Here is a 25762-nt window from a genome sequence, read left to right as displayed (position 1 = left end):
AGGCCATCACAAATACCTCCTTGAACCATGCCCTTGCATGCAGCAGGTGTTCTGTAAATACTTTTCTTTGTGATAATGTTTGGCTGGCTTTTCTCCAATGGGAGAATTAGCCTAGCAGAAGCAGTTTTTCAGGGCACAGAATGAACCTTTATAAATTTGAATTTTCACAACGAGGTTTGTTTTGTTGAATACAAAAAGAAAGGCAAATATTTACTAATTTTTACTTTATTAAAATGTAATGCACAGGGGCATATTTTCAGAAATGATAAATTGTTTCCTTTACAAAGGGATCTTGGGGAGAAAGAAACATACCACATATAAAAATTATATACTATTCTATAATTGCACAAATCAAATATGTGTATCATTTGTAATTACATCAGTAATATATGTAATTACATGAGAAAACAATTAAAGCAAACTGCATTGCAAGCGAACATGAATAAGGATTTTTTTCCCCCTCTTCCCCAGTTACTCTGCAGCATTAATTTGTCTTCCAGAAGTAAGAATATTACACAGACATTTTAAAAAACATCCCTGACCTGTCTCAGGCACTTTATTTTTAAAAAAAATTTTAATGTTTATTTTATTTTTGAGAAAGAGAGAGAGAGAGAAAGAGAGAGAGAGAGAGAGAAAGCACGAGCAGGGAAGGGGCAGAGAGAGAGGGAGACACAGAATCTGAAGCAGGCTCCAGGCTCTGAGCTGTCAGCACAGAGCTCGATGCGGGGCTCAAAACCGTGACATCATGACCTGAGCTGAAGTCAGATGCTTAACCACCCAGGCTTGAGCCACCCAGGCGTCCCCTCCCTCAGGCACTTTAAAGATTTCTTGAGCAGAAAGTACTGAGGTTTTGCAGTCTCAAAGGTGCAAGTGAGATGCATCATACTGCTTCATTTTTGCTGTCTTACTATTAGTATTATTTTTTTGCCTATAAAAACGATAGCAGACAGTACATTTTTGAGGCATGCTACCTCTATACCACCACTGCACCTGAGCTTCTAGCGTGGTTCCACTATGGGTAATTTTTTTTCCTGAAAAAACCAACCTGCATATTCTATATTCCTTCTGCAAAACAAAACAAAACAAAACAAAAAAACCCGACCAACCAACCAAACAAAAAAACCAGGCTGGTTTTGGGAATAATGAACAATGATCCACTGGTTGGAAATGCTTGTTCTTTTAAGAAGTTCAGGGGTTATGTGGAACATAATTCAGGTCTCAGGGGAGATTGTTCATGAACCATTCATTCATCAGACAAATAAAGAGCACCTGCTGTGTGCGTCAGTTCCTCTGCTGGGTGCTGGGGTTGTGATGAAATATCTCGTTCCTGTTCCATGGAGATATGGTCAGGTCTGCTGGATGGAAGACACACACACAGATGTGATGTGGGAAGGAAAGTGCTAAAAGCCATGTGACAAGAACCAGAGGACTCGGAGGAAGAGGGCCCAGAGGGCCTCACAGGGGTGGTGAGGGGTTTGGAAGAAATAGAAATTCTTGCATCGGCTATCTTTTGTCCCAGAGTTGGGATGGAGGGTTGGTGAGAATGTGCTCCGGGCAGGGGTGATGACGTGCTAGGGCAGTGGGATGGGAACGACTGAGGCACGTTCTCAAACTGTGAGTTCTCTAGAGTTGAGAGCAAGGTCAGCTGTGAGGGTGGGACTGGAGATGAGTTTGAATACGGAGGCAGACCACACCTCCCAGCCTGGGGGTGTGATGTCAACAATCTGTGTTGAGGCACCCACAAATTTTTTTCACACCTTCTGTGCAGCTACCACAGGTAGAGCTCTTGCTTTGCTCAAGGAGATCTTTTGCAAGTTTAAATTGTTGTCTAGGGCTCCAGAGTTACCTACGATGTCTAATTCCACGGGAGGGAGCTGGATGGGCAGGATGGTGTGCGTGCTTATTGCCAAGGGTGAGGGTGCTAAGTTGTGCGGTCTGCCTTTGGCTTTGACCAGTGTCTCCATTCATCTCAAGGTCCCTGGGAGGTCTGTCCATAGACAGAGGTAGAGGGATGGTGCCTATCTTGGAGGAATATTGTGTAGACAACTAGCAGCTGTGGGATCTGCAGGTGTATGGTGGAGAGGGAGGACTTACAGACTTGCAGAGAAACATCAGGCAGAGTTGCTTTGCTTCCCGTTCCTCCTGTCTTCTGCTTTTCATCAAATTCTCCTATATAGACTTAAAATGTTAGCAAACAAGAGCCTGTGGGATGCATTATTGAATCCTACCTCTGTTGGTCAGAATATAAATATCACTTAATTCCTTCGTGTGTTCAGCAAACATTTATGTAGCGCCGAGCTCTGTGTGCAAGCTCCCATCTCTGCTGTTGAGAAGTCCTCGGTCTCTTGGGGGAGAGTGAACTGCTGAGGGATTTCTGATTGAGGGATGTGTTGAATGACAATGACGACGGTGGCTGGCATTTCTTTTTTTCGCAACAAAGATTATCATGTCTGCTTGACGAGGGGGGTAGATGTTGTCTCTCATTTCATTGGTGGGGAAACTGAGGCATGGGGGGTTTCTGGTAAGTGGAGGAGGCAGAATTCAGGTAGTTACTGAGCCCCTAGCTGGCAGGCACAGGGGAGGATGTAGTCAGCTTGATCTGGGGGGCAGACAGCAGAAAAGCTTTCTCAGAGCTGGTGCCCCTTCAGTGGGTCCCGAAGGAGAAGCTTCCAGAGTGTGGAAGCTGAGTGTGCTTCCTGGGGCTGAGTGTGCTTAGTGCAAGTAAAACTGGGATGAATTATTACTGGTGTTTCCAGCAGGAGGCAAGGGGCAGTGAGATTGGCGTCAGAGAGGTTCTGCTGGGCGGCTCTGGGAGGGTCTTGGGCACTGGCCAAGGATGCTCCGTCTACTGTGTGGGGACTTCACATGACCTGTGAACACAACCTATTCCTACTGACAGCTGAGGGCATCTCTGAAGGCCTGTTTAGAATCACTTGTGAAGCAGGGTCAACAGGGGCAGGTCCAGGAGGTTTTGTGAAGGTATACACAACTTAGGGGAGTGCTTTAAGAAAAAGAATACGACAGTTTAAATTCAAAATCAGGTACAGGGTCTTGAAAGGGATGTGTGTAAGTGAGGGCCCCCGACATGTCAGCTTTGTTAGTGTCATGCCAAGTTCACCACTGGCTACTCTTTTTCACTGACGTCATGCTTATTTCTGCATTGCTGCAGGAAAACAACGGGTCATGTTTGCTTGTTTGTTTTTGGGCCAGGACTGAGGAGTCTTTATTTTGACATGACATCAACTAAGTTTGGAGGGTGGCCTAGCCAGAATTTCTTTCTAAGGTGTCTCCCGGGATTGGCTAACTGTGGCTAGTCTGGTCACAAAATCATCTATTTTATGCATTCACATGTGGCCTCCTTGTACATCTAATTTTTTCATTTCAGAGGTACTAGCGATGGTTGATATTCAGGACATAATTCCCAGAGTGTTCCTGCCTTGCTAAATTTCAGTTTGTATGTCTTTCGTCAAATATTTGGCTTAGCTGGGGCTGGTTGGCATATTGTGTTAGCTCAAAGTGATTTATTGTCTCAGTGTCATCCATTCACTATAGAGAGGTAATATTTAGTGTGTCAGTGGGGATTATGTTGTAATCTCAAGAAAAATATAGGAAGTTGGGCAGAGAAAAAAATTCAGGGAGAAGAACCAAGCAGTTATTAAAATAGGCCTTTCTAATATATGTTCATTTGTTGAGAGTTACATCCACAACTTCATTTCTCATCAAAAAGTCTCAAAGAGCCAATTTCCAGTAGTTCTTATCCCTCCTTGCAGCTGAATATTTGGGGGTATTTTAAAGTGATATCATAAAATAGATGGAAAATGAAGTCCTATAAATGATCTTTAATCAACAGGCTCTGTTGCTTTATGAAACAGAAAACAGTGAACAAAAGACTATGATTTTAATTCAAGGAATGAGAGCTATTTATTTTAAGTATTTCTGCAGAATGGCAGAAGTAATTTATTCAGTTATAATTAGACACATTGTAAGATGGACGATTGTGAAGAGAGTGATTCTTGCTGGCTTCTGTGAGTCAGGGAAGGCGCTTCTGTACTATTCTCTGCTATCTGGCCACAGATCCTGGTGCCAGAAATTAATCTGTGAACAGGGCAAAACCGGAGAAAAATGGAAGCTGAAACTGTTCATGTTCCCTTTTCATCCTGAAAATGGGTTTTCCTTCTTTCTGTCTTGATAAGAAACTCCTGCAGCAAGTATTTAAATTGGGGTATTGCTTGGGTGTGATATGGAGTAGACCAGATTTAGCAGTAGGTAATGGAAAAAAGTTTGAGGTGTTCAACTAGGGGAAATTAGATGTGCATCTATAGTGAACTGTGGCAACTTAAAAAACCAATGTTATTTGGGGCTGCATTAATAGAAGTATAGGGAACAGACCACTGGAGGTGATTGACAGATGGAAATTCTTGTTTTCTTTCAACAAGTATTTATAGAGGGCTTCTGATGTGTTAGGACTAGAGACACATTGGTGAACAACGTAAACATGTTTCCTTGGAGATCAGAGACTTTGGAAGGAGGCAGATAAATGGACAGATAATTATGAAACAGCAAGAGAAACTGTTGAGAGAAGTCCAGCATTGCATGTAGAAGCAGGGGGTAAGGATAAGACAGAGGAAACAGTCTCTGCATTGGCTCAGAGGTGAGCCGGTATGGCACTTTGGGGGAACAGAATGTTAAATGTGGTTGGAGTATAGAGTTGGAGGGTGCTATAGAGTAAGAGGTGAGGCCAGAATGGTGAACAGGCAGATCTTGCAGAGAAATATAGATCATGGGCTAAGTTACGACTGTATCCTCAGGGCAGTGAGAGCCACTAATGAGTTTTAGGCAGTGATGTGTTGGGACCAACTTTGCGTTTTAGAATCATCACTTTCACTTCCAAGCCGGTAAAACGGATGGAGGAAATAAGGTGGCAGACAGGAGATGAGCTAGGCAACATCTTTGAGACATAGCGGTGGCCTCAACTGGAGTCATGGCAGTGAGCACGGAGGAGATTGAGTGGATGGACTTGAGAACCAGTTAGGAGAGAGAATCAACAGGCTGGTGGTGATCTGGATATTTGAGGAGAGAGAGTCAAAGTTGATGCCCAGATGGAAACTGGATATGATACATCCTCCAATGCAGCGTGTTTGGTTGTGTAGGGGACAAGATCACAAGTTCGTATCTGGGTGCATGCGGAGTGTGAGTGCCCGTGGGGGGGTATTGCAGTGTGGGTATCTGGTAAGCAGTGGAGTTTTTGAGTCTAGAGTTTGGAGAGAAGCTGGAATTTTAGATCTTGGAGCCATCGCCACACACACGGTCATTGACTCCTGGGAGTGATAGATCCCTATGCAGTGGGAAGAGCCAAGGGTTACCACACCAATATGTTTGCATGGGCGATGTGGTACTCTATCTTGGACCCTTGTTCTGTGTGGCTGTGGATGGCATAACCAGAGTCCAAAAGTTCCAGCAGGCAGATTATCACTTGGCAATAGGTAGGACTTTTGCATGAATACAAATGCCCAGAAATGCATGGGTTCCTTGTAAGGTGGTGAGTTTCCTGTTATCAGATGTATTCAAGAAGAACTCCATGACCACTTGCCTGGGATCCTGTAGAAGGCATTCATATGTTAGGTGGGATTGTTACCAAAGGGACTTCTAGATACCACCCTGGTCTGATTACTACAGTTACGAAATTGCCATTTTGGATGGAGGTGCCTATATCAAGATCCTTATGTTCAGTTTGCTGTCTGTCTGGTCCTTTTACGACCTTTCCTTTCCAAGTCTGCATGGATTCCACAGTCCTCACATCTGCCATTCTCCTTCCTGAAACCCTAGTTCCCTTCTCCTCTGTCTCTACCTCGAGCCCAACACCTGGACAATTCAGCTCTTTTTCTTCTCTTTCTTTTATCAGGTGGCTGGATGCTGCTGGCAAAATTCCTCAAATCTTAAAAATGTGGCCTCTGTAAATGTATCATCCCTACTCTCATCTGGGCCTGCAGGTTGGCTCCATAACTTTTCCCTGTGCCTGGTCGACATTTTCCGTCTCCTCTGTAGTCTGCCACATCTTCTTCCCTGTCTGCCAGAGGTCTCTCTTCTCCTTCTCAGAGAAAACATCAGGCATCAGATGAGAGTGCCCTCCATGTCCTGCCACCAGCTGTCTGGGATGCTGGCATCTGAAGCCCCCCTTGGCTCTATAGGACAACATACATGTTCTATCAGGTTTCCTGTCCCTGGGAACTTGAACTTCAGGAGTGTTTCTACCATTCCCTAACTGATAAGACTGACTCACTGTGACTAAGTGTTTGAACAAAGTGTCAGTTATGCTATGCCTGTTTTCCTTCTGGGAGTCTGGAATTTCGGAATGTGCGAGGCAGGGGGTGCTTGCATGACCACCCCTGATAAAAACATTGGGCACTGAGTCTCTAATGAACCTCCCTCACAGATAACACTCTACACATGTTGTCACAACTCATTGTTGGAGGAATGAAGTGCATCCTGCATGAGTCCACAGGGCCAGGACTCTGGGGAGCTTGCACCTGGTTTCCTCCAGACGTCACCCCACACATCTTTTCCTTTTGCTGATTTGCTTTGTGTCCTTTCACTGGAATAGATCACAGCTGTGCGTGGACTCTATGCTGAGTCCTGTGTGTCCTCCAGTAAACCATCGAATATAGGGTTGGTCTTGGGTTCCCCCAAGACACTTTCCCTCCAGCATGTATATATGCTCAACTAATTCGTCTTAGTAAGTGAAGAAGCAAGCAAAGACCCCACATCTTCTCCCGGCCACTGCCCCACGGCCTTCCGTGCTGTTGACCAGTTGCTCTTCCTCCAGTGGCTGCGTTGACCAGGGGTTCTGGAAGCTGCTTTCCAGGCTTCTCTGTGGGCTTGTTCTCTCAGCTGAAATTGATTGGGGTTCTGGTCTAGGTTAACTTCTCCGTCTCTACTTTGCACGTGTTGGTGGCTCTTGGTGGGCTGAGATGGGGAGATTGCTTGGGGAATTTTGCAAGCTGAAGTACCCATTTCCTGCCTGACCAGAATCACTGGGGAGAAGAGCCTGCACAAAGCTTCCCAAGGAGTCTGGATCAGATTCTGCCCTTCAGTTGAGAGCTGTCGGCCTATGGGATGTCTGCTGCACCCAATACATTTACATGACAGGACTCCCCTCCTCTGTATCTGTGGCTGGGACTCCTCTTCTGAGATTTGAACCCAAATCAGAACAGATCCTACCTGCTCTTCTCCATCCCTGTTATTGCCGCCTTTGTCCAGGCTGGCATCTCTCGTACCCCGTCCCCCTGTTCTCCTTTTTCCCACAAGGGGCCACAGTGACATTTTTACATAAGTGTAATCATGTCACCTCCCTGCATAAAACTCTGCAGCATCTCGGTGCACTCACACCGGGCCTGGCATTTAGTGGGTGCTTGTTTTGTTGAATGAATGAGTGAATGCATGAATGTGTAAGTGTTAGATTTTATTCAAGTGCCGAGTTAGCAACCCCGTGAGCCCTTTAGGCAGATAAAGAGCCAGGGCTGAGAATTAGAGCCAGTGAGCTGTTGAATTTATATTAGATCAATTTGCTGAAGACTCTGGAAAAGTCCAAAGGAGGAGGGAGAGGGATTGCAGAAATGGGCACCACTTGCCTTTGTCTAAGAGGCTTAGGAAGGGAAAGTGGAGGGGATTGTTGAAAATAACCATGGCGAGGGGGAGGGGAGGCTTCTGATCCCACCTGGGACCCCTTGGTGCTCCACAGGGCCCTTACTTACTGGGAGAAGAGGAGCTTGCTACGGAACATGTGATTCTCCTTGGTTTGAATCCAACACCTGCAGGCTGTATGCTCCTGGACAAGTTCTGTGTGCCTCAGTTTACTTATTTGTAACATGGAGTTCCCAAAGCCTATCTCTAGTGGTAATCATGGAAGTCACCGAGAAAATGTGAGTAAAGCTGGCCTGTGGTGATACGGTGTGGTCTTTTGTTGGTGGTGTGGTGTAGGCAGCAATGGTGTCATCAGTGGTTGTGATCGCCCCCTAAGGCTCCATTGGGCACTGTACCTGCCACATAGAATTGCTGCTTCTCTGGCCCCTCACATGGAATCTAGCACTTACTTCATGGGTACTCAAAGTCATTGAATGGATAATCATGGTCTGAATGCTAATTATTTAATGTAGGTCGGTTGACTGGCAGTATATGCCATATGGTTGATATTCAACAAATTGTAGTTATTGCTCTCGTTATTTACCTAGAAATACAAAAGTGGTTGTGATAGGGTGTGTATTTCCTTTCATAGAGGGCAAGCAGCATGATTTCTTCTGGCCTTTAATGGAACCACATGTACTCACGTGCCTTTCTTTCGTCAGGGAGAACTCTTTTCCTAGCAAGGACTCCTGGGGACTCACTCTCCTTTGGGAAGAAGGAGCGTTTAGTGCAAGACCCAGACCTGGCCATTTCCATGGGGGTCACAGAGAACACACAGCTCTGCCCTCTTTAAAATTTCCCATCCTGACTGGGGTGCAGCCCTGTGTCCCATGGCCACACTTGTTTCGTTTCCGTTGAATGCCAGCTTATAGCCTTGGCCTTCTTTTGAGCCTCCTGCTCACATAGATCATTCTTATTTGAGTTATCAAGTCTTTTTAGAACTTGGGGCCTAATTCACTGTTTCAAGTCTTCTGCACACAGTCTTGGGGGCACTTCCAGGCCCCTGAGGCCTAGGCAAAAGGTTGTTTGCTTTGAAGCCTCACCACAGCCCTCTCTGCGTTGCTTCTGCCACCCCTGTGATGGCAAACGAGGGAGGGGAGGGCACGTGGAATTGAAATAATTTGCTCTGAGCACTGAGGTTAATCTTAAGTCTCTTGTACCCCATGGGGGGGGGTGCCCTTTCTTCTGTGCCACGGTGGCCTTGAGGGCAGCCCTTCAGAGGCCCGCCACAGCTGGATCAAGGGTATCCAGATGCTCATTGTGGGATGACCTGGTGTTGGAGGTCTCTCCAGTGGTTGCTTTCGGTGGATCTTGTTTGAGGAAACTGTTCTAGGAATAAAGTCCATGTGAGTGAGAGCAGCTTGATATTATAAAGCCCTATACAAGTATCATTTAGGTTGGATGAGTCTCTAAACAGTTGATGTGGTCAGTTCTCCCCCTTATCTGCATCTGTGCCTTTGCATTATGACATTATGGCTCCTTCTATGAAGAAGTGGCATCTGTTTCTCTACCCTTGGAATCTGAACTTAGTTATGTGACTCCTTTTGACCAACGGGACAGGAATAAATGTGACACTGGGCTGAGGTTTGAAAAGTACTTGTGCATTGAGGCATGTTCTCTTCTCCTGGGATCCCTGCTGATACCTCTGCGTGAGGAAGCCCATTAGCCTGCTGGATGATGACACATACATGACCCAGGTACCCCCATCGCCCCAGCTAATAACCAGCTAACTCTAGAAGCAGAGCCCCTGAGCAGCTGCTGATCACCCATCAGCCTAGATCATTAGAAGAATCACCCAGATGAGCCTAGATCAAAGTACTGACCCACAGAATCATGAGGTAACCAAATGGTGGTTGTTTGAGGCCACTGAATTTGGGGGGTAGTCTGTTGCATAGTTAACTGATAGAGTTAAATTAATGGCCAGTGATTTTTTTTTATTATTAATCAAAAGGATTTAAGAAAAAAAATTACAAACGGATTTGCTACAGGATTTCTTAAGTTAACTCTTTATCAGGGGCTCTGAAATGTCATCCAGTTTATCAGACCAGTATTTGTACTAAAATTTTCCTGAACACTTGTGGCTTCTGAGTATGAATATCCCAGTTTGCAGAGAATCTTTGGCCTGAGTGTGAGTCCGAATATGTGGCCTCACCAGACACGAGGATTAGTCGTGTCTGAGAATTCATGATCCAAGAAGAAATTTAGCCAGAAATGTTATCCTGAGCACAGCTCTGGCAGTTGGGAGTAATTGACTGAAAACTATAAACTGCTTGGATTCAGCATTGTAAAAGATAATTTCACACACGGTGGTTCTGTAAGGGTATTAAGCCTCAAAAAAGTAAACTGGATTAAGAAGGCCCAGCGAATATGAAACACTGAATGGGGGCATTAATAACCAAAAGCATGGATGAAATTGAGGAACAAGAGACTCAAAGAAAAGCAGAAGAATTGAAATAGGATGAGTTCCAATTTAGCTTTGATATTCTACAACTGGAAGATCTCATCCCATTAATACACACACACACACACACACACACACACACAACACACACACACACACACACACACACACACACACACACAGCCCTAGATAAGATTTGCTGACTCTTGTCCATTTAAAAGTAGTTCCACCTTGTAGGATTTCCACCTGCTGCATCGTTGTGTGTGTGTGTGCTCACGTGCAGGAAATGTACATGCTAGGATATTCATTGCAGCTTTCCTCATACTTGCAAGAGACCAGACATAAAGGTAATTGACTATACTATGGAGTAAAATTAAAGAGAAAGAGCAAGATGTCTAAACATTAATATGGAACAATATCCAAGATTTATCAATTGAAAAAAGCAATGTGTAGAACTTTGTCTAGTGGCTTATCAGTTGTGTAACAAAAGGACACACACAACACACATACACAGGTTTGTATATACATAATCTGCATAGATTACCACCAGAAGAAAACACAAGAAAGTGCTAATATTTCTCCAGGGGAGGAAACTAGGTGGCTGGTGGGCAGGTGTAGGAGAGAGATTTTATTGTATGCTCTTTTGCTTTACATTTCACTGTATTTCTGGATTATCTTTACAAAAATCTCCTAACGCATATTTAAAATGTTTCTTCTGTTCTTGTGAAGTCCCTTGAAGTCTTTTGTGTCCTCATCCTGCCCTGAGCATGTGAAAGGAGGAAGAGGAAAAAGCACCCCCTGTGGCAGAGGAATTGGCAACGCCCCTTTGGTGTCTTTTCTGGGTTCTTGGCCTGGTGTGGCCGTTTTCTAACTCCGGCCACCGTGAATGCTCAGCATTTGGGTTCCTCAGCAGTGAGTGGGCAAAGAACACCTACAACCCTTATGGGAACAGGGACGAATACAGTGCGTGGCTCGTTCTCGTTTGGTTCTAGGGCTCCCTGGGTGCCACCTCATGCCGCCACGTGGAAGTGGATGGGCACCACTATGGGCGAGATCATGGTGGGGGGACAAGCTCCCTGGGTGGGGGCGTGCTCCATGCAGGGGGAATGAACTCCCAAGTGGTGGGAATGAGCCCCCATCGTGCAGGGGTGTGTTCCACATGGTGGGGAATGAGCCCCACTGGCAGGGCTGAGCGCCACAAGGCGGGGAGGAGCCTAACATGGCTGGGGCATGCTCCACCTGTGGAAAACGAGCCCCACGTGGCTGGGGCGTGCTCCACATGGTGGAAAACAAGCTCCACGCGGTGGGAAACGAGCCCCACATGGTGAGGGCGTGCTCCACAGGGCGGGGAATGAGCCCCACGTGGTGGGCGTGCTCCACGGAGGGAGACGAGACCCAAGAAGAGGGGGCGTGCACTCAGACGGCCGTGGCTCATTGGGGCTCTCAGGAGCGTGGCAGGGTGGCAGCGAGGCCTGGCTGGGCCCTGCAAGCCCGCGCAGAGGCTGTGGAGTCCCACACGCGAGGAAAGGTTCAGTAAGTGGTTCAGGGTAGCTGGGGTGGCGATGGGTTGGGGGGGTTGCCGCGGAGTCCATCAGCGGCGTTCTGGTGAGAAAGCTCCTGGCCGTTCGGCCGCGGCTGTGGGCCAGGTGACGGGTTTACTTTGGTGGGAAGGGCGCGCGGTACTCGGGGCGGCCCTTCCACGGCGTCGGAGCCGCGCGTCTGCGGTGCTGGCGGGGAGGCACGGACGCGGTGGTTAACCGAGCCGAATCCGGCGTTTTCCAAAGTGAGTGTGTGCCCAGACCGGGTGAGCTGCTCCCCCGAGGCTGCAGGGGAAGGCTCGGGCCCCAGCACGTCTGTGTTGCGTGACGGTGGCTCTGCGTCCTCTGGGGCGGGTCTCTTGTTGACATAAGGACGCAGAGAGCGGTGTTGATGGCAGGTGTTCCCTGAGGGTGTGTAGGGCTGCGCTGGGGACCGGCAGGGTGGGAGACTCGGGAAGGCAGGGCCCTCCATGACTGAGGGGGGTGGTGGGAAGCAGGGTTAGTGCCCTAGTCACAAGCCAGGGCGCGTTGTGTCCAGGACAGAGAACCAGGGGTGGTCGGGTGGGCAGCACGTTTCCAGGTTGAGGTGTTACTGTTCTAAATGACAGCAGCAGCCCCCCCCCCCCCCCCCGCCCGCCTCACCTGAGCGCAGTACAAAAGCCCTGAGGCATGGCATCCGCCAGAGTCTTCACAGAGATATTGTCATCCCTAAATGAGGAAACTGAGGCTTAGGGAGACCAGTCGGTGTCCCCAGGGCCACGTGGCTTGCATGTATCACGACCCGCCAGGGAAGGAGGAACTCAAATTGGCTTGACTCCAGTGCTGGCTTTCTGCCTAGTTGCCGAGTCCTCAATCCCTGTGTTCCAGGCCACACAGGGCAACCAGTTCCGGTCTGCTCGGTTGTCCTCTTGCTTTGCGTTTTTGAGCAATGCCCTTGGAACGGAAGAAGCCCGCTCCCGGCTCTGTGTCAGAGGCTCTTCTGGATACTGGAATTTTGCATACGTTACCCTGTTGTCCGCGTGTCTAAGGCAGTCCTCCCGGAGCTGCTCCCCAGTGCCCCGACTCAGCACCGTGTGGCAGGCACTGCATTCAGAACCCCATGCACATTGCCTCAGTAAATCCTTACTGCTGTTGGCCACCTTTTAATTTCCTGGTGAAGAGCCATGGGCTCAGAGAAATAACTGCAGGTCTCCCAGAGGTGAGGGCTCTAGACAACACTTGAATCCAGACAGCCTGACCCCGCCCCCCCCCCCCCCCCCCGATCCCCAAAACCATGCTTTTTCTTATGAACTGCAAAAGGTTTCCTCGCTGCAAACGTCCCACGTCTCTCTGCCTTTCCTGCCTTGGGGAATTGAGAGGCTCTTTTTTGTGCAGGCTGAAGTTAGTGTATTCCAAACCTACTTATGGAGGCCACAGCACACTTGGAACTCAGCATGTATGGGTCAGGGGGGAGGGGAATGTGTGTGGGGGTGTTGGTCCAGCAGCTAATGGTGCCTGACGGTGTGTGGGGCTGCGTTTCTGGAAGGGGTCTACTAAAATGCTATGGGTAGTGTGGGGGAAGAGGTGTTCCATGACTGGCTCTGTCCTGAGGAGTCCCTCATGTGCCTTTTTTGAGCTGCTCACGTTTTAGGAGACTGGCAAGGTGCTCAGCTGGCGTTTCACAGTCTTCGTCTGCCTTTTCTCTCCTACTTCCTGTTCTTTTGAACTTTGTGTTGGAGATCAGTCAACTTTTTTGATAAACGGGAAGATAGTAAAAACTTTAGGCTTACACTTTGTAAAGTCTTTGTCCTAGCTAGTCAATTCTTTTGTAATCCAAACTAGTCCTAGACCATATGGAAATGAGTGGGTATTGCTGTGTGCTAATAAAACTTGATAAAAGTAGAGGGCTGGGCGCCTGAGTGGCTCAGTTGGTTAAGCATCTGACTCTTGATTTCAGCTCAGGTCATGATCTCTCGGTTTTATAAGCTGGAGCCGCACATTGAGTTCTGTGCTGATAGCGAGGAGCCTGCTTGGGATTCTGTGTCTGCCTCGCTGTCTTCCCCTCCCCCACCCGTGCTCTATTTCTCTCAAAATATTAAGGGCCAAATTTAGCCCACAAGGGTTGGTTTGCTGATTCCTGGAGAAGGAAAACGGCTTTTGGGGGGTCAGGAAACCCTTGGTCACAGTCCCTGCACTGCTCCTCACCATGTTAGCCTGGACATGCTGCTTCACATTCCTGGGCCTCAATTTCCTCTTCTGCTTCAGAGGAAGTTGGACTAGCTCTCTAAGTGGGGGGGTGGTGGTTAGGAGAGGATTTGGGGTGACCTTGTGGGGATCCTGAGTGGATATCTGCAGGTCAGAAGACAGGAGTGGGAGGGTATTGTTAATTGAGTTGACTATGATTCCAGAATCTGATGTTCATTCTCACACCAAACACTGGAGTGAATTGAGAAAATGGGAGTAGTAGAAAAATCTGTGGGCTGCTGAGGACCTGGAGAAGGCTGTAGGAATATGTTCAAACACACTCAGGAGCCTGTGTGGGCAAAATAAAAAAGTCGGCAGCCAGAGGGAATTGAGAAGTGGCTATAGATGTAGATGTTACATCCGGTGCCTCATGAATTTTAACTCTGGAAATTAATTAGTTTTATTAGAACACCATGAGATTGTGCATAGACTGGCTGAGGCACTAGGAGTAAATGGGAGGTATCACCAGGGCTGAGGGTGTGGTGTGTGTGTGTGTGTGTGTGTGTGTGTGTGTGTGTGTGTGTGTGTGTGTTGGGGAGGGGGGTACCGGGGATGGTGGGTGGGTCTGTTAACATCTTCGTTAATTCACTGGTGGTGAGAGTAAGTAGCATGTTAATGGAATCTGAGCCTGCTGATCATTCTGGCCACTTGGTAGTCCCAGAAATAATAGATCTTCCCTGAGAAGGCCAGATCTCAGGAAAAGGGAGGGAAACACGATTGAATTGTTTTTCAGCACTTACTTAGTATGCATCTACTATGAACGAGGCCCTCTTCTAGGCACTAGGGACGTAGCATTGAAGAGGGCAACGTCTTTGTTTTTATGGGCTTCATCTTGTGGAAGGGAATGATCGTGAAAGTGGACATGATGATACAGCAGACCATGGGAGGGTTGAAGACAAGGCACTGAAATGTAGCCACACACTCTGGAAGGAATCCTAACATCTGGAAATCAGGCTCATGGTTATTTACTGGTGTCAGAGTCAGGCTGTAGCCACTTAGGTGAGCCAAACAAAGCAACAGGTGATTAAATAGCAAATAATTTGTTGAAAAGCAGAATAGCCAAAACCCTGCTACCCAGAACCTTTGGGGGCACGAATCTAGCTTAATAGCTGAGTTTTCCACTTGGCTCTGGATTTAAGCACCATCGTGATTATTTAAAAAAAACCTTGAAACATTTGCCTGTCAGGGAAAATACCTTTTTTTTTTTTTTTTTTTTTTTTTTTTTTGGTTTGAGAGCAGTCTTTCTAAAATGTATTTCATGTGACTGCCTTCTGAAACCGGGAGATCAAATGGAATTGTAGAGGCCCAAGCTCAGAATGAGGAAGCACCCCTTCCCCATCACACCCACAGATGTACATTCATGGATTTGCATGCTGTAATACACCATTTCCTTAGGGGCTTTAAGACCCTAAATTCAATGCCTCCCTGGTTGTATTTTTTGAGATCTTGTGTTTGCTTTGGATAGTCTTTTTCTTGCCCACATTGTGTCTCTATAACAATACTTTTCTTTATTAGTCTATTTGTTTATATTAAATATACATATAAGGTAGAAAGCTTTGAAAACTGCAGATTGGAAGAAAATGATTATCTCCAGTTGCATTACCTGGGGACAGTTAACGTAATGGATGCCTGTTCTCTCTGAGGATCTTTGTGTTCCATCAGAATGGGGTCACAGTGTTCACAATGCCTGGTGATCTGTTTTTTCCCCCCACTTAATGTCATGAACATCTGTAAAAAATTAAAAAATATTTCTACAGTATTTGCACATGTGTTCTTATAAAGCTTTTTATCCGGAGTATTCAAACGTACATTAAAGCCTAGAATAGAATAATGATACCCATGTACTTATCACCCAGCAATTGCCAAAGTTCTGTGATTCTAGCAACATCTCCCCTCCCTGTAGTTTGGAGTATTTTAAAATGAAAAACCCAAACCTATCCCTTCACTTGCAAATTCTTCAGAAGATAAATCTATAAGTTTTCAGGGCAGTTTTGCCCTCCAGGAGACATGTGGCAGTGGCTGGAGATCTTTTCAGTTGTCACAACTGGGAGTGGTAATGGTGGTGGTTGCTGGTGGCCTTGAGTAGATAGAGGCCAGGGGTGCTGCTATCTGTCCTACATTGCACAGGACAGCCCTCCAAGACCAAGAATTGCCTAGCTTGAGATATTTTGTCAATAGTGCTGGGGTTAAAATAGAAGCATAATTCTATCACTATGTGTAACAAAACTGACACCAGTTCTTCCATAGCACCATGTTTTCTTTAACTTGTCAGTGTAAAAAAAAAAAAAAAAAAAAAAAGTCTGAATCCATACCCAAAAAGGACTTTTAGTTTCCTCTAATCCATGACTGTTCCCCCTTAGCTTTTCTTCATGACGTTTATTTGTTGCAGACTCTGGGTCATTATTTTCTGTAGATTTTTCCATATGCTGGATTTGGTTGACTGTGTCTTTCTGGTATTGGGGTATCATGTCTCCTGATTCCCCCCACGTCCTGTAAATGGAAGTTGAGCTTGCTCAGTAAGTTTAGATGTTGTCCGCTGGATTTTATCCATTGTAAATTTCCCCGTCAACCTTTTGTCTAATGTTGGTTTTCACAGTGTGGTTCCTTGTCCCTTAACTAGCAGCACCATTTTCAATTGGGAACCTGTAAGACCTGCTAATTATTGTGTCGTACCTCAGGTCTGTTGAATCAGAAACTCAGAGTAGGACCCAGCAATTTGTATTTCACCAACACACTCATACTTTAGATAGAGGTATTTATGAGAAAGAACTGGCTCGTGTAATTAGGGAGGCTGGCAGGCTGGAGAACCAGAGAGAGATGATTTTGCAGATGAAGCCCAAGGTAGCTGGCTACAGAGTTCCTCTTGTTTGGGGGGTTGGGGAGGATGGTTGGCCTTTTGTTATGTTCAGCCCTTCAGTGGACTGGATGAGGCCACCCGTGTTATGGTGACTGTCTGCGTTATTTTGTCTTATTTAAATGTTAATCTCCTTCAAAAACACCCTTAGAGAAACGCCCAGAATAACGTTGACCAAAAATATCCAGGCACATTTTGGTCAGTTAAGTGTACACAAAATTAACCATTATACCAGGTGATTCTGATGCATGATGGAATTTGAGAACCACCACCCTAATGGTTTTAATAGCCATTGTTGGACATTTTCTAGACCAGTTATTTCATCAGCAGTTGCAAAATGACTTGTTCTTTTTGCATTTATTAACTTTTATGAGGAATATTCCCTCATAAGTCTTTGCTGACAAGTCTTTAGGAATGATAGGATAAATGCTTGATTTATTCCCTTTATTTTTCTGTTAAGGTATAGCATGCACATGATATGCACAAATAATTACAGCTTAGTGAATTTTACATGTGCATACACCCATACAGCCATTATAGAGAATTTCCAGAATTTCCCCTTGTGCCCCCTTCTAACGGATGCCCACTCTTCCTTCACCAAAGTAAACAGTTGTATTTAAAATGTATTTTTGCCGTTTCTTTGTGCACAGTTTTTTTTATATAATTAGCCATTCATTTTATTCAGTTTCTGGACTTGGGTTGGATAATGCCATTCTTAACATAAAACCAAGATAACGCCTTTTCCTCTAACCTTTATGTGTGTATATATATGCTTTGGATCGAAAATTTCCAAATGACTAGCTAGTTCTAACATCATTGAATCCTTTCTATCCTCCTTACTGATTTGAAATGTCTCTTATCTTACATTAAACTTCCATATAAATTTGCATCTATTGTTATGTTTGTCTCTTCTTGTACTATAGCATTATAATATGTTTTACTATCTGGCAGGTTAACTCACACCAAATCCTTAAAGTAATCACATTTTCAGATTTTTTTTCCCCCTATTATTGCGAGTTCATTCTTCCAGATGAATTTTGGAGTCATGTTGTCAAGGTTCATAAATTGGAATTTTTCTTATTAGAATTACTTCTACAATATCACAAAATTGGATATTACAGAGAACATAAGAACAACATATTTGGTGGATTCAGTAGTTCCTTTTTGTCCTCCAGTAAAACTTTGTTCCAGGGTTTTGTGTGTTTTTGTAAAATTCATTCTTCCTTTTTCTTTTGAAGTATTTCTTCCCGTTCTTTCTATGTAGTTATTCTTAGCGTAAGAAGCTATTGGCTTTTTTTTTTTTTTTTTTTTTTTTTTAAATCTTAGTAAAATTTTGGGTTTTTTGGATAGGCTTCTCAGTTGATGTTGGGTTTTTCAAGTATACAATCAGCTAAAACTAAAGAGGATTTTATCTCTTTTGATACCACTTATTTTGTTCTTTAATTGCATTGAATAGCACTTAGAATACAATGTTAAGTAACAATGTGATAGTGGGCATTCTTGTTTTTTTCCTTTAATGGGAACACTTACAGGGTATCATCTTTGAGTGTTCTGATTATGGTGTGGTGTGTGTGTGTTATGTGTGTTATGCTTGAATGTTCTGATTATTTTGTGGGGGGTGTGTGTGTGAGAGACATGTGTTATGTGTGTTAAGCTTTCATTGAATTAAGCCTGGGTTCTGCTTTACCAAGTCCTCCCCCTCCCCCCCCCCCCCCCCAAAACTCAGGCCAGACTGAGGAATTTGGTTAAATGCTTATTTGGTGTCTACTGAGTTCACAAAAGGTTTGCTTTTTTTTTTTTTTTTAATTTTTTTTTTTTTCAACGTTTTTTATTTATTTTTGGGACAGAGAGAGACAGAGCATGAACGGGGGAGGGGCAGAGAGAGAGGGAGACACAGAACCGGAAACAGGCTCCAGGCTCCGAGCCATCAGCCCAGAGCCTGACGCGGGGCTCGAACTCACGGACCGCGAGATCGTGACCTGGCTGAAGTCGGACGCTTAACCGACTGCGCCACCCAGGCGCCCCCAAAAGGTTTGCTTTTTAATGTGTTAACATAGTGATGATTTTTAATAGCCTCTGTTTTGGGGATGAAGTACATTAGGACAGTGTTATTTTAAAGGTTTTCTTTTGCTTAAGTACTTAGGATTTTTGTTTATGTTCATAAGAGGTTGATCTCAGGTTTGTTTTTTTTTTTTTTTTTTTTTTTTTTTGTCTTTGTCAAGTTCTGTTATCAGTCTTCTGGCTTTGTTAAAAAACAAAAAACAAAAAACATAAAAGCTTGTTGGGTGCCTGTGGCTCAGTTGGCTAAGCATGTGACTTCTGTTCAGGTCTTGATCTCACTGCTAGTGAGTTTGGGCTCTGTGCTGACCGCTCAGAGCCTGGAGCCTGCTTCAGATTCTGTCGTCCTCTCTCTGCCCCTCCCCCTCCTTGTGCTCTGTATCTCTCTCAAAAATAAACATTAAAAAAAAAAAAAAAAACTTGTCTAAATCAATCCACCTCTTTATCTAGGCCTAAGTGTTTCTTGGAGGGATAATTCTTTGACAAGATATTTTTACTTTAAATAGAAAATAAGTTATTTTAAAAAAATCTTGAAATTTCATTAAGGTAAATTGTTTCATTTTCTGTCAAGTTAGTTTTAAAAATACTATGGAAATGATTGCATAATCATTACAGACCAATTTGAAAATTCCAACAAAGTGGGAAGAATGTAAAAATCACTTTAATGTCCATAACATACGGACAAAAGCAGGGCGGTTCTGGAGCAAGCATAACAGTGGAGGTGGGATAGAGGTGGTGTTTCCAATTTTGGCACGAACAACAGATTGGTGAAGTTTGCTTCTGGATCCTGTAGAAGGTCTGTACCTGCAAGGTCCCTTGATGCTGTTCTCTTCTTTGTTTTGCAGTATGTGAGAGATCCTGGTTTTCTTTTCTTTTCTTTTTTTTTTTTTTTTTTTTTTTCTTTCCTCCATGAACAGGATGCACTCTGTTCAGATTCTATGTTAGTAAGAAATAGGAAGGGGCAAATACATTACTCATATGTGGTAGTTGAATGTTGTCTATGGTTCTGTGACTCTCAAATCTGTAGCTTTAGTTTTTTGTTTTTGTTTCAAGTTTTTTTAAAGGTCTTTATTTTTGAGAGAGTGAGACGGAGTGGGGGAGGGGCAAAGAGAGACACACACACACACACACACTCACCCCCACACAATCTGAAGCAGGCTCCAGGATCCGAGCTGTCAGCACAGAGCCCGATGAGGGGCTTAAATCATTGACCTGAGCTGAAGTTGGATTCTTTAACTGAGTCACCCAGGTGCCCCTGTGGCTTTAGTTTTAAAGCGATTCCCCTTGTACTGGTACCAGACTTTTAAAAATACTTCTCCTACCTGATGTTCTTTATTCCAGGGGTGGGGTTGGGGTAAAGGAGAAGGCAGTCTATTCCTGTGTTTTCCTCTTTCCCCCAGTATCTGTCAGGTTTTCTGGGATTCACACTTTCTGGATCAGTGAAATATAACCCTTATGAACCTGTAAGGCCATGTGGTTCAGTCTCTGAATGACTTTGTGTTCTAGGAGCAAAGATCATTGAAGGACATTAAGTTATTTACATCTATTAGAAACTATTTATGGGAGTCCAAATACATCACAACTTTCTGTTCTCCTTTTTCAACTGCCCTTGTCTTTAAACCTAGATCAGCTTTGTTTTTTGGCCTAAATTCTTTCCTTTTGTCTCTGGCCTCTCTATTTCTATCTCTGTGTTCCCTTGATTCTGTATCACAAAATACTTAAAAAAGAACTCTTTGGAGTGAGGAAGGGGAAGTAGGGATGGAGGAGAATAGCAGCTAAAGGCAGGGGAAGGGAGGAAGTTGGCAGAGAATCAGTGTCTTTTCCCCATCAGGGTAGAAAGATTATGGGGTCAGGAAAGGCATGTGGGCAGAGCTTGGCCAGCTATGTGCTTGTGAAAAGTAGAAAAAGGTGCTTCCCCTCTTGTGGCTGAGTACTTGGAGAGCAGGGGATTTCAGACTCCACTTTTGCAGGGCACGCTATGAAGAATCACCTCCTCATGCACTGAGGATTAGAACCTATTTGAAAGGCTGGGGAAGCCACCTTGCCCTTCAACTGCTAAACCTTCCTCCTTGGCCAGATTCATTGAACTAACTCATGAACGACCTGGCTAGGCTCAGGATGAGGTGGGAGTGAGTAAGACAGATAAACTGTGTCCTCCTGGAGCTTACAGCTTTATAGGGTAGATGGACAGAAAACAATCTTGTATATACACATACATACTATGTATGTGCCTGTATAAATGTGTATACTATCAAATTGTATGCATGTACATCTACATGTTTAAAAATATGTAAAATTAGGGTGAAGGGGAGCTTCTCCTGATTACAATATGCATAGTTTGAGAAGGTATTGGGGTACTTGTCCTAGGCTTACAGCATGGGAGCTTTGGCAGAAAGATACAACTCCCTAACTTTGAAAGTCCTACCCCAGCCAGGTGTGAATTTTGGCCCATGGGTTTATGGCTGATAGGCTGCAGTCTCTTTTTTGGTCTTCTTTCAAATGTCCTGGAGGCCAGCAAAGCCAAGGGCTTGGCATTTCCCTGGTCTTAAAGCCCAGATCCATTTATTCAAGTGTGGTAATAAAAATGGGGAGCCTAATGAGGACCTACATCCTTTGCTTCTTAATAGAGCAGTCTCTTCTTGGTACTGGAACTTTCTTGTTTGGTGCCCTATCCAGTGAAGGATGCTGTTCTGCCTTCTGTCCTTCTCACCTATTATGGTATCCCCCAAATGGTTACGCTGGGACAAGCTAGAAAGAGTGAGTTGGCAACCCAAAGATTGTCAGGAGCACAAATGTGTGCCTTGTAGGAGCTTGAACCTTACAAAGCTCTTCATTTTTGTCATCTGACATAGGATAAGATAGCACTTGCTCCAAGGTTAGACTAAATGTAGATCAGTCAACAACTGGTCATTTTTTGCATCTTTTTATAAAAAAAATTGACCCTTTTTGAATCTATTTGTCTTTTTTTTTTTTTTTTTTTTTTTTTTTTTTTTTGGCTAAGTGCCCTGTTGAACACCTCCTCGCTGGCCTGATGGAGGATGTGAGGCTGTCTTCATCTGCCTGTTCTAGGATTACCTGATCCAGACTTGTTCTGCTTCTCATGATTTAACAGTAGGCATCATTGTCTTCATACACACACCTAACCTTGGCTTCCCATGGTCAATGCTTGAAAATACAGTATAATTCTAAGCAGGGCCCTCACCACTGCTGTGAAAGGGTGAAACCCTTCTTAAGCTCCTATTATTCCATGACTCTTGTCAGCATGGAAGTGCCAGCAATATTTTGAAGTACGAGATGTGTGGCTATTGGAAGAGCATTGGGAAAAGCAATCAAGGGGAGACTCCTCAAAAACCAACTGAGAGGTGGAGGTTAGTGCAAATCTGGCGTACAAAGAAGGGGCTTCCTTTGCCATCCGAAACAGAGCAAGGCCCCAGGTTTTCTCTGTTCAGACCCTACACCCTTCCATGGGGAAATTCCCTTTGGAATGCCAAGCTGGAGGACATGTCCGTGACCATCCACCCTGGACTCCTTGACCTCTGTGGCCTAAGTTGGCCATAGGAAGCCACATCTGCACTGAATTGCACCTTACTGTAATGGCTTGCTTGGGCTTTCACCTGTGCTTGTGGCTGTCGTAACATGGCTACAGGATGGCCAAGGACTGTGCTAGGGGTGATAAGCCCTCCAGGCTTCTTTGGCTTTTATTAATGCCGGTAGGTGCATTAGGGTGTTGATGTGTCCTGGCTGTGTTTTGTGATTAGCCTTTTTTGATTGCAATCTTTTTTTTTTTTTTTTCCATGTAGGGTTTGGGAAGAATCCAAAGTGGGGAGAAGTTGTTTGTAACCACAAGGAATTCGGCCCCACAGCTCACCCTTGCCATGTCTCCTTTCCTGTAGCATTGGGAAGAAGGAATGAAAATCATCATAGGTCTATTTTCGGTTCATGCAAACTCCAGTGCAGATGGTGCTGGTTGGGTGACTGTCCTGGGCAGCCCTCCTTCAAGTGATGATCCAGCTTGGAAGGTGCACTCCATGTGGTTTACCACCTGTGTGTAGCATTCCTGCTCTGCCCGCTGCGCTTTGACTGTCACAGGATGCCTCTGTCACCTGCCTGCGAGTGGAAGGGAGATTTAGGAGGACTGAGGGGTTGGTGTCATTCTTGGAACCAAAGTTCATCTTTAAGTGTAGAAATAGTGGAGTGTTTCTAAAATGTGTGCTGTCCCTTTTGAAACCTCTTTCCATATTGTTGAGAGATCTTAGCATCTCGGGTTGAAAAGGGGTCGCTCAGAAAAATGGCAGCATTCGTGTGAAGTCTTCTTATGTGAACTCTTCCTTGGAACATTATAAACAGAAGGGTGATGGGGGGGGGGGTTTGTCGCCAGGCAGGAGGTCCTGCCATCGGGCAAGCCCTTTTTACAGTATAAACAAACTTCCTTTCCTTCACGTTTGGTCGGGTTCTACCAGATTTTCAGCTACTTTCTTTTCATCTTCAAGCATCATATAAATAGCAGGTACACCATTTTCAGTTGTTTAAATCTATTTTTGACAGACCTTCTAAACGCCATTCAGTTTTTAAATCAATTACCTTATCCAGAATGCCTCCCTAACCTATTTCATTAAATAACCATCTTTCTATGGCTTCCCTTTTTAACAACATAATTTACCTTTAATAATTAATATAAAAGAATTCTAAATGAAATCACTGAGCTCACTTGAAAGTTCTCTAATCAGTTACCAGAATCTGTGGGTTTGTGACCGGAGTCTCCCTGAGGGTTTCAGTATCCCCTTTTACCAAGCTTCATTCCAATAGAAGCCAAATTTATAATGCATTCTCTTGTAGTTGGCCAGCCCTATGAAGACCAAGAAGGATTGTCAAATGAACAATGATCCACACAATTGCTTTTAAGTTTCTTTCAGAGTGAAAATAATGCTAGTGTTCATCATGTAGAAACTGAAACTTTGCTCAAGTTGAGTCTAGATTTAAGCATGGTGGATGTTGATCCGTGCAAGCCATCAGGTCTAGCTCCAGGGTGTTTAATTGTCCTCTAGAGTCTCTGACATGGGGGGAGGGTGCTTAATTACAAGGATTTCTGTTCTGTAGTCAGGGAGAAATGAGGTCAGGGTTGCTCGTGTAAGGTTGGCCATTTACCCACCCGTTTAGTGTTGGTGAGAGGAAGAGGTTAGAGTTTGGAATCAATTCAAATCTCGAATTGAAGTTGGTTTCTGAGTTTGAACAAGTTACTTCTCTTTGAAGTATAATTTCCTTGTTTATAAAATTAGAATAATACTTACAAATCTCTTCATGGCATTTATGGCTTTCTAACACTGTCAGCTCATGAATCTCCCATCCTTTATTTCTAAAAGCCCATTGATGTTCAGCCCAGTTTAATTTGATTATGTTGATTTGTTCATTGCTGCTTATTCTCACCTTCTAGGGGGGCAGGTATCTTTGTTTTCTATGCTGATGTGCCTGGCATGTAGTAGGTACTCAATAACTACTTGTTGGATGCTCTATTTCCCACCCATTGTGCAGTGTCTCTTTGAGTTGGCTTGTGAGGTTTTCCTTCCAGGTGATTTATCTTCTGAATTAGGTTTTGTGTGAGCACTCATTAAGTATAGTCTCGGTACAACCTGACTGATGGGTGAACTGGGGGGTCCAGATGCGTGGCCGGGGGAAGCCAATCTGGGACTTATCTCTGGCTTCGGTTACTCCTTAGAAGTGGCAAAGCATGTGTGGAGATGTTGCCAGATTGTTGTGCGTGCAGAATCTAATTTATAGTTGTCCAGGGTCTCCTGAGAACAACGTGCATTTATATCATTACTAAACAGTAATTGATTACAAAGCTCAGTTGTGAAATTTACAATTATTGAATTACTCTGTTAGCTCATAAATCTCAAATCTTTATTTCTAAAAGTCAATTGATATTCAGCCCAATAAATATTTAATTTAGATGTAATAATGGTGTAGGGACAAAATTAAATTCTCATTTGGAAAATAAAGAATCACCTGGATGGGGTTGGGAGAGATGACCTGGCAGAGATGAGCAGAGAACACGTTGGTCTGATCAAGTCCTGTCGTCTTAATTAGAAGAGACTTTTCATACATGGCTTTCTTCGATTTCATTTTCTCTTTAAAAAAGGATCTTGTTTGTAGGAAATAAGTCATGTATATATCTGTAGAGCTTTATATTTCATCAAGCATATCTGCACTAGGTAATATTTGTATCTCGCAAAAGCCTTTTGAAGTAATTACAACATGTTTTTCTTCCTATTTTACAGATGGGGAAACTGAAGTGACTCAGTTAGAACATAAGAGAGTAGGGCTAAGGGCCTACTGACATCTATGTACTAGATAGTACCTAATAACCATGGCTGAAATAGATGAAAGTTGTAACAGCTGCAGAGGAGGCAATCTAGCTGGTCTAGTGATACTATTGGTAATATTCAAAGAGTCCTAGGCTCCTTCCAGTTTACCCCTCTATCACCCCCCCCCCCCCCCGCCCCCAACCTCATGGTCCAAGATGGCTGCTTGAGTTCCAGCCATTGCATCTGAAGTAGCAGGATGGAGGGAGGGGATCAAGAACATAGTTCCTCATTTCAAGGTAACTCTTTGGAAGGTCTACTTCTACTTGTTCTTTATTCAGAACTCAGTCATGTAGGTATATCAAAATGGAATGGAGGCTGACAAATCGTCTTTTTATTTGGGCAACATAGTGCTTGGCTAAAAACTGGGATGTTGTTACCCATTGAGAAACAGAAGAATGGATTTGAGGGGGCAACTGACCAGTTCTACCACATCACACATTCTAAAAGACCTAGTGTAGAAAGTGCACTAAGCAAGGGTGTGGGCTTGTTTGCTTGAATATAGTCAGTCGGGACTGTCTCCACCTACTGGCAACCCCCTGGGTGCTGGAGGCACTGAATACCCAATGGCTTCGATGCCTGGGAACAATGTGCAATCCAGGAAACCGGTTCACTCTTCTCATGTGGATTTATCTATATTGATTAAAAG

At 44.5% G+C, this 25762-nt stretch overlaps 1 protein-coding gene across 16 annotated transcripts in view; it reads left to right on the top strand.

The window, feature by feature from the left end:
- Positions 1-25762, top strand: part of PTPRT (protein tyrosine phosphatase receptor type T) — a 1082577-nt gene that overhangs the window by 34019 nt on the left and 1022796 nt on the right. Inside the window, exon 1 of one of the 16 annotated variants that reach the window (XM_058685650.1) lies at positions 9275-9377. The exons of the other annotated variants lie outside the window; for them this stretch is intronic. Within the exon in view, the coding sequence (XP_058541633.1) occupies positions 9369-9377 (9 nt within the window). The 5' untranslated portion in view covers positions 9275-9368. Of the gene's footprint in view, positions 1-9274; positions 9378-25762 lie in introns of those variants that run through there. 16 annotated transcript variants of the gene reach the window in all.

The sequence above is a fragment of the Neofelis nebulosa genome, chromosome 9, assembly GCF_028018385.1.
Source record: "Neofelis nebulosa isolate mNeoNeb1 chromosome 9, mNeoNeb1.pri, whole genome shotgun sequence".
In the NCBI taxonomy this organism is placed as follows: Eukaryota; Metazoa; Chordata; class Mammalia; order Carnivora; family Felidae; genus Neofelis; species Neofelis nebulosa.
This window is presented reverse-complemented; position numbering and strand designations above follow the sequence as displayed.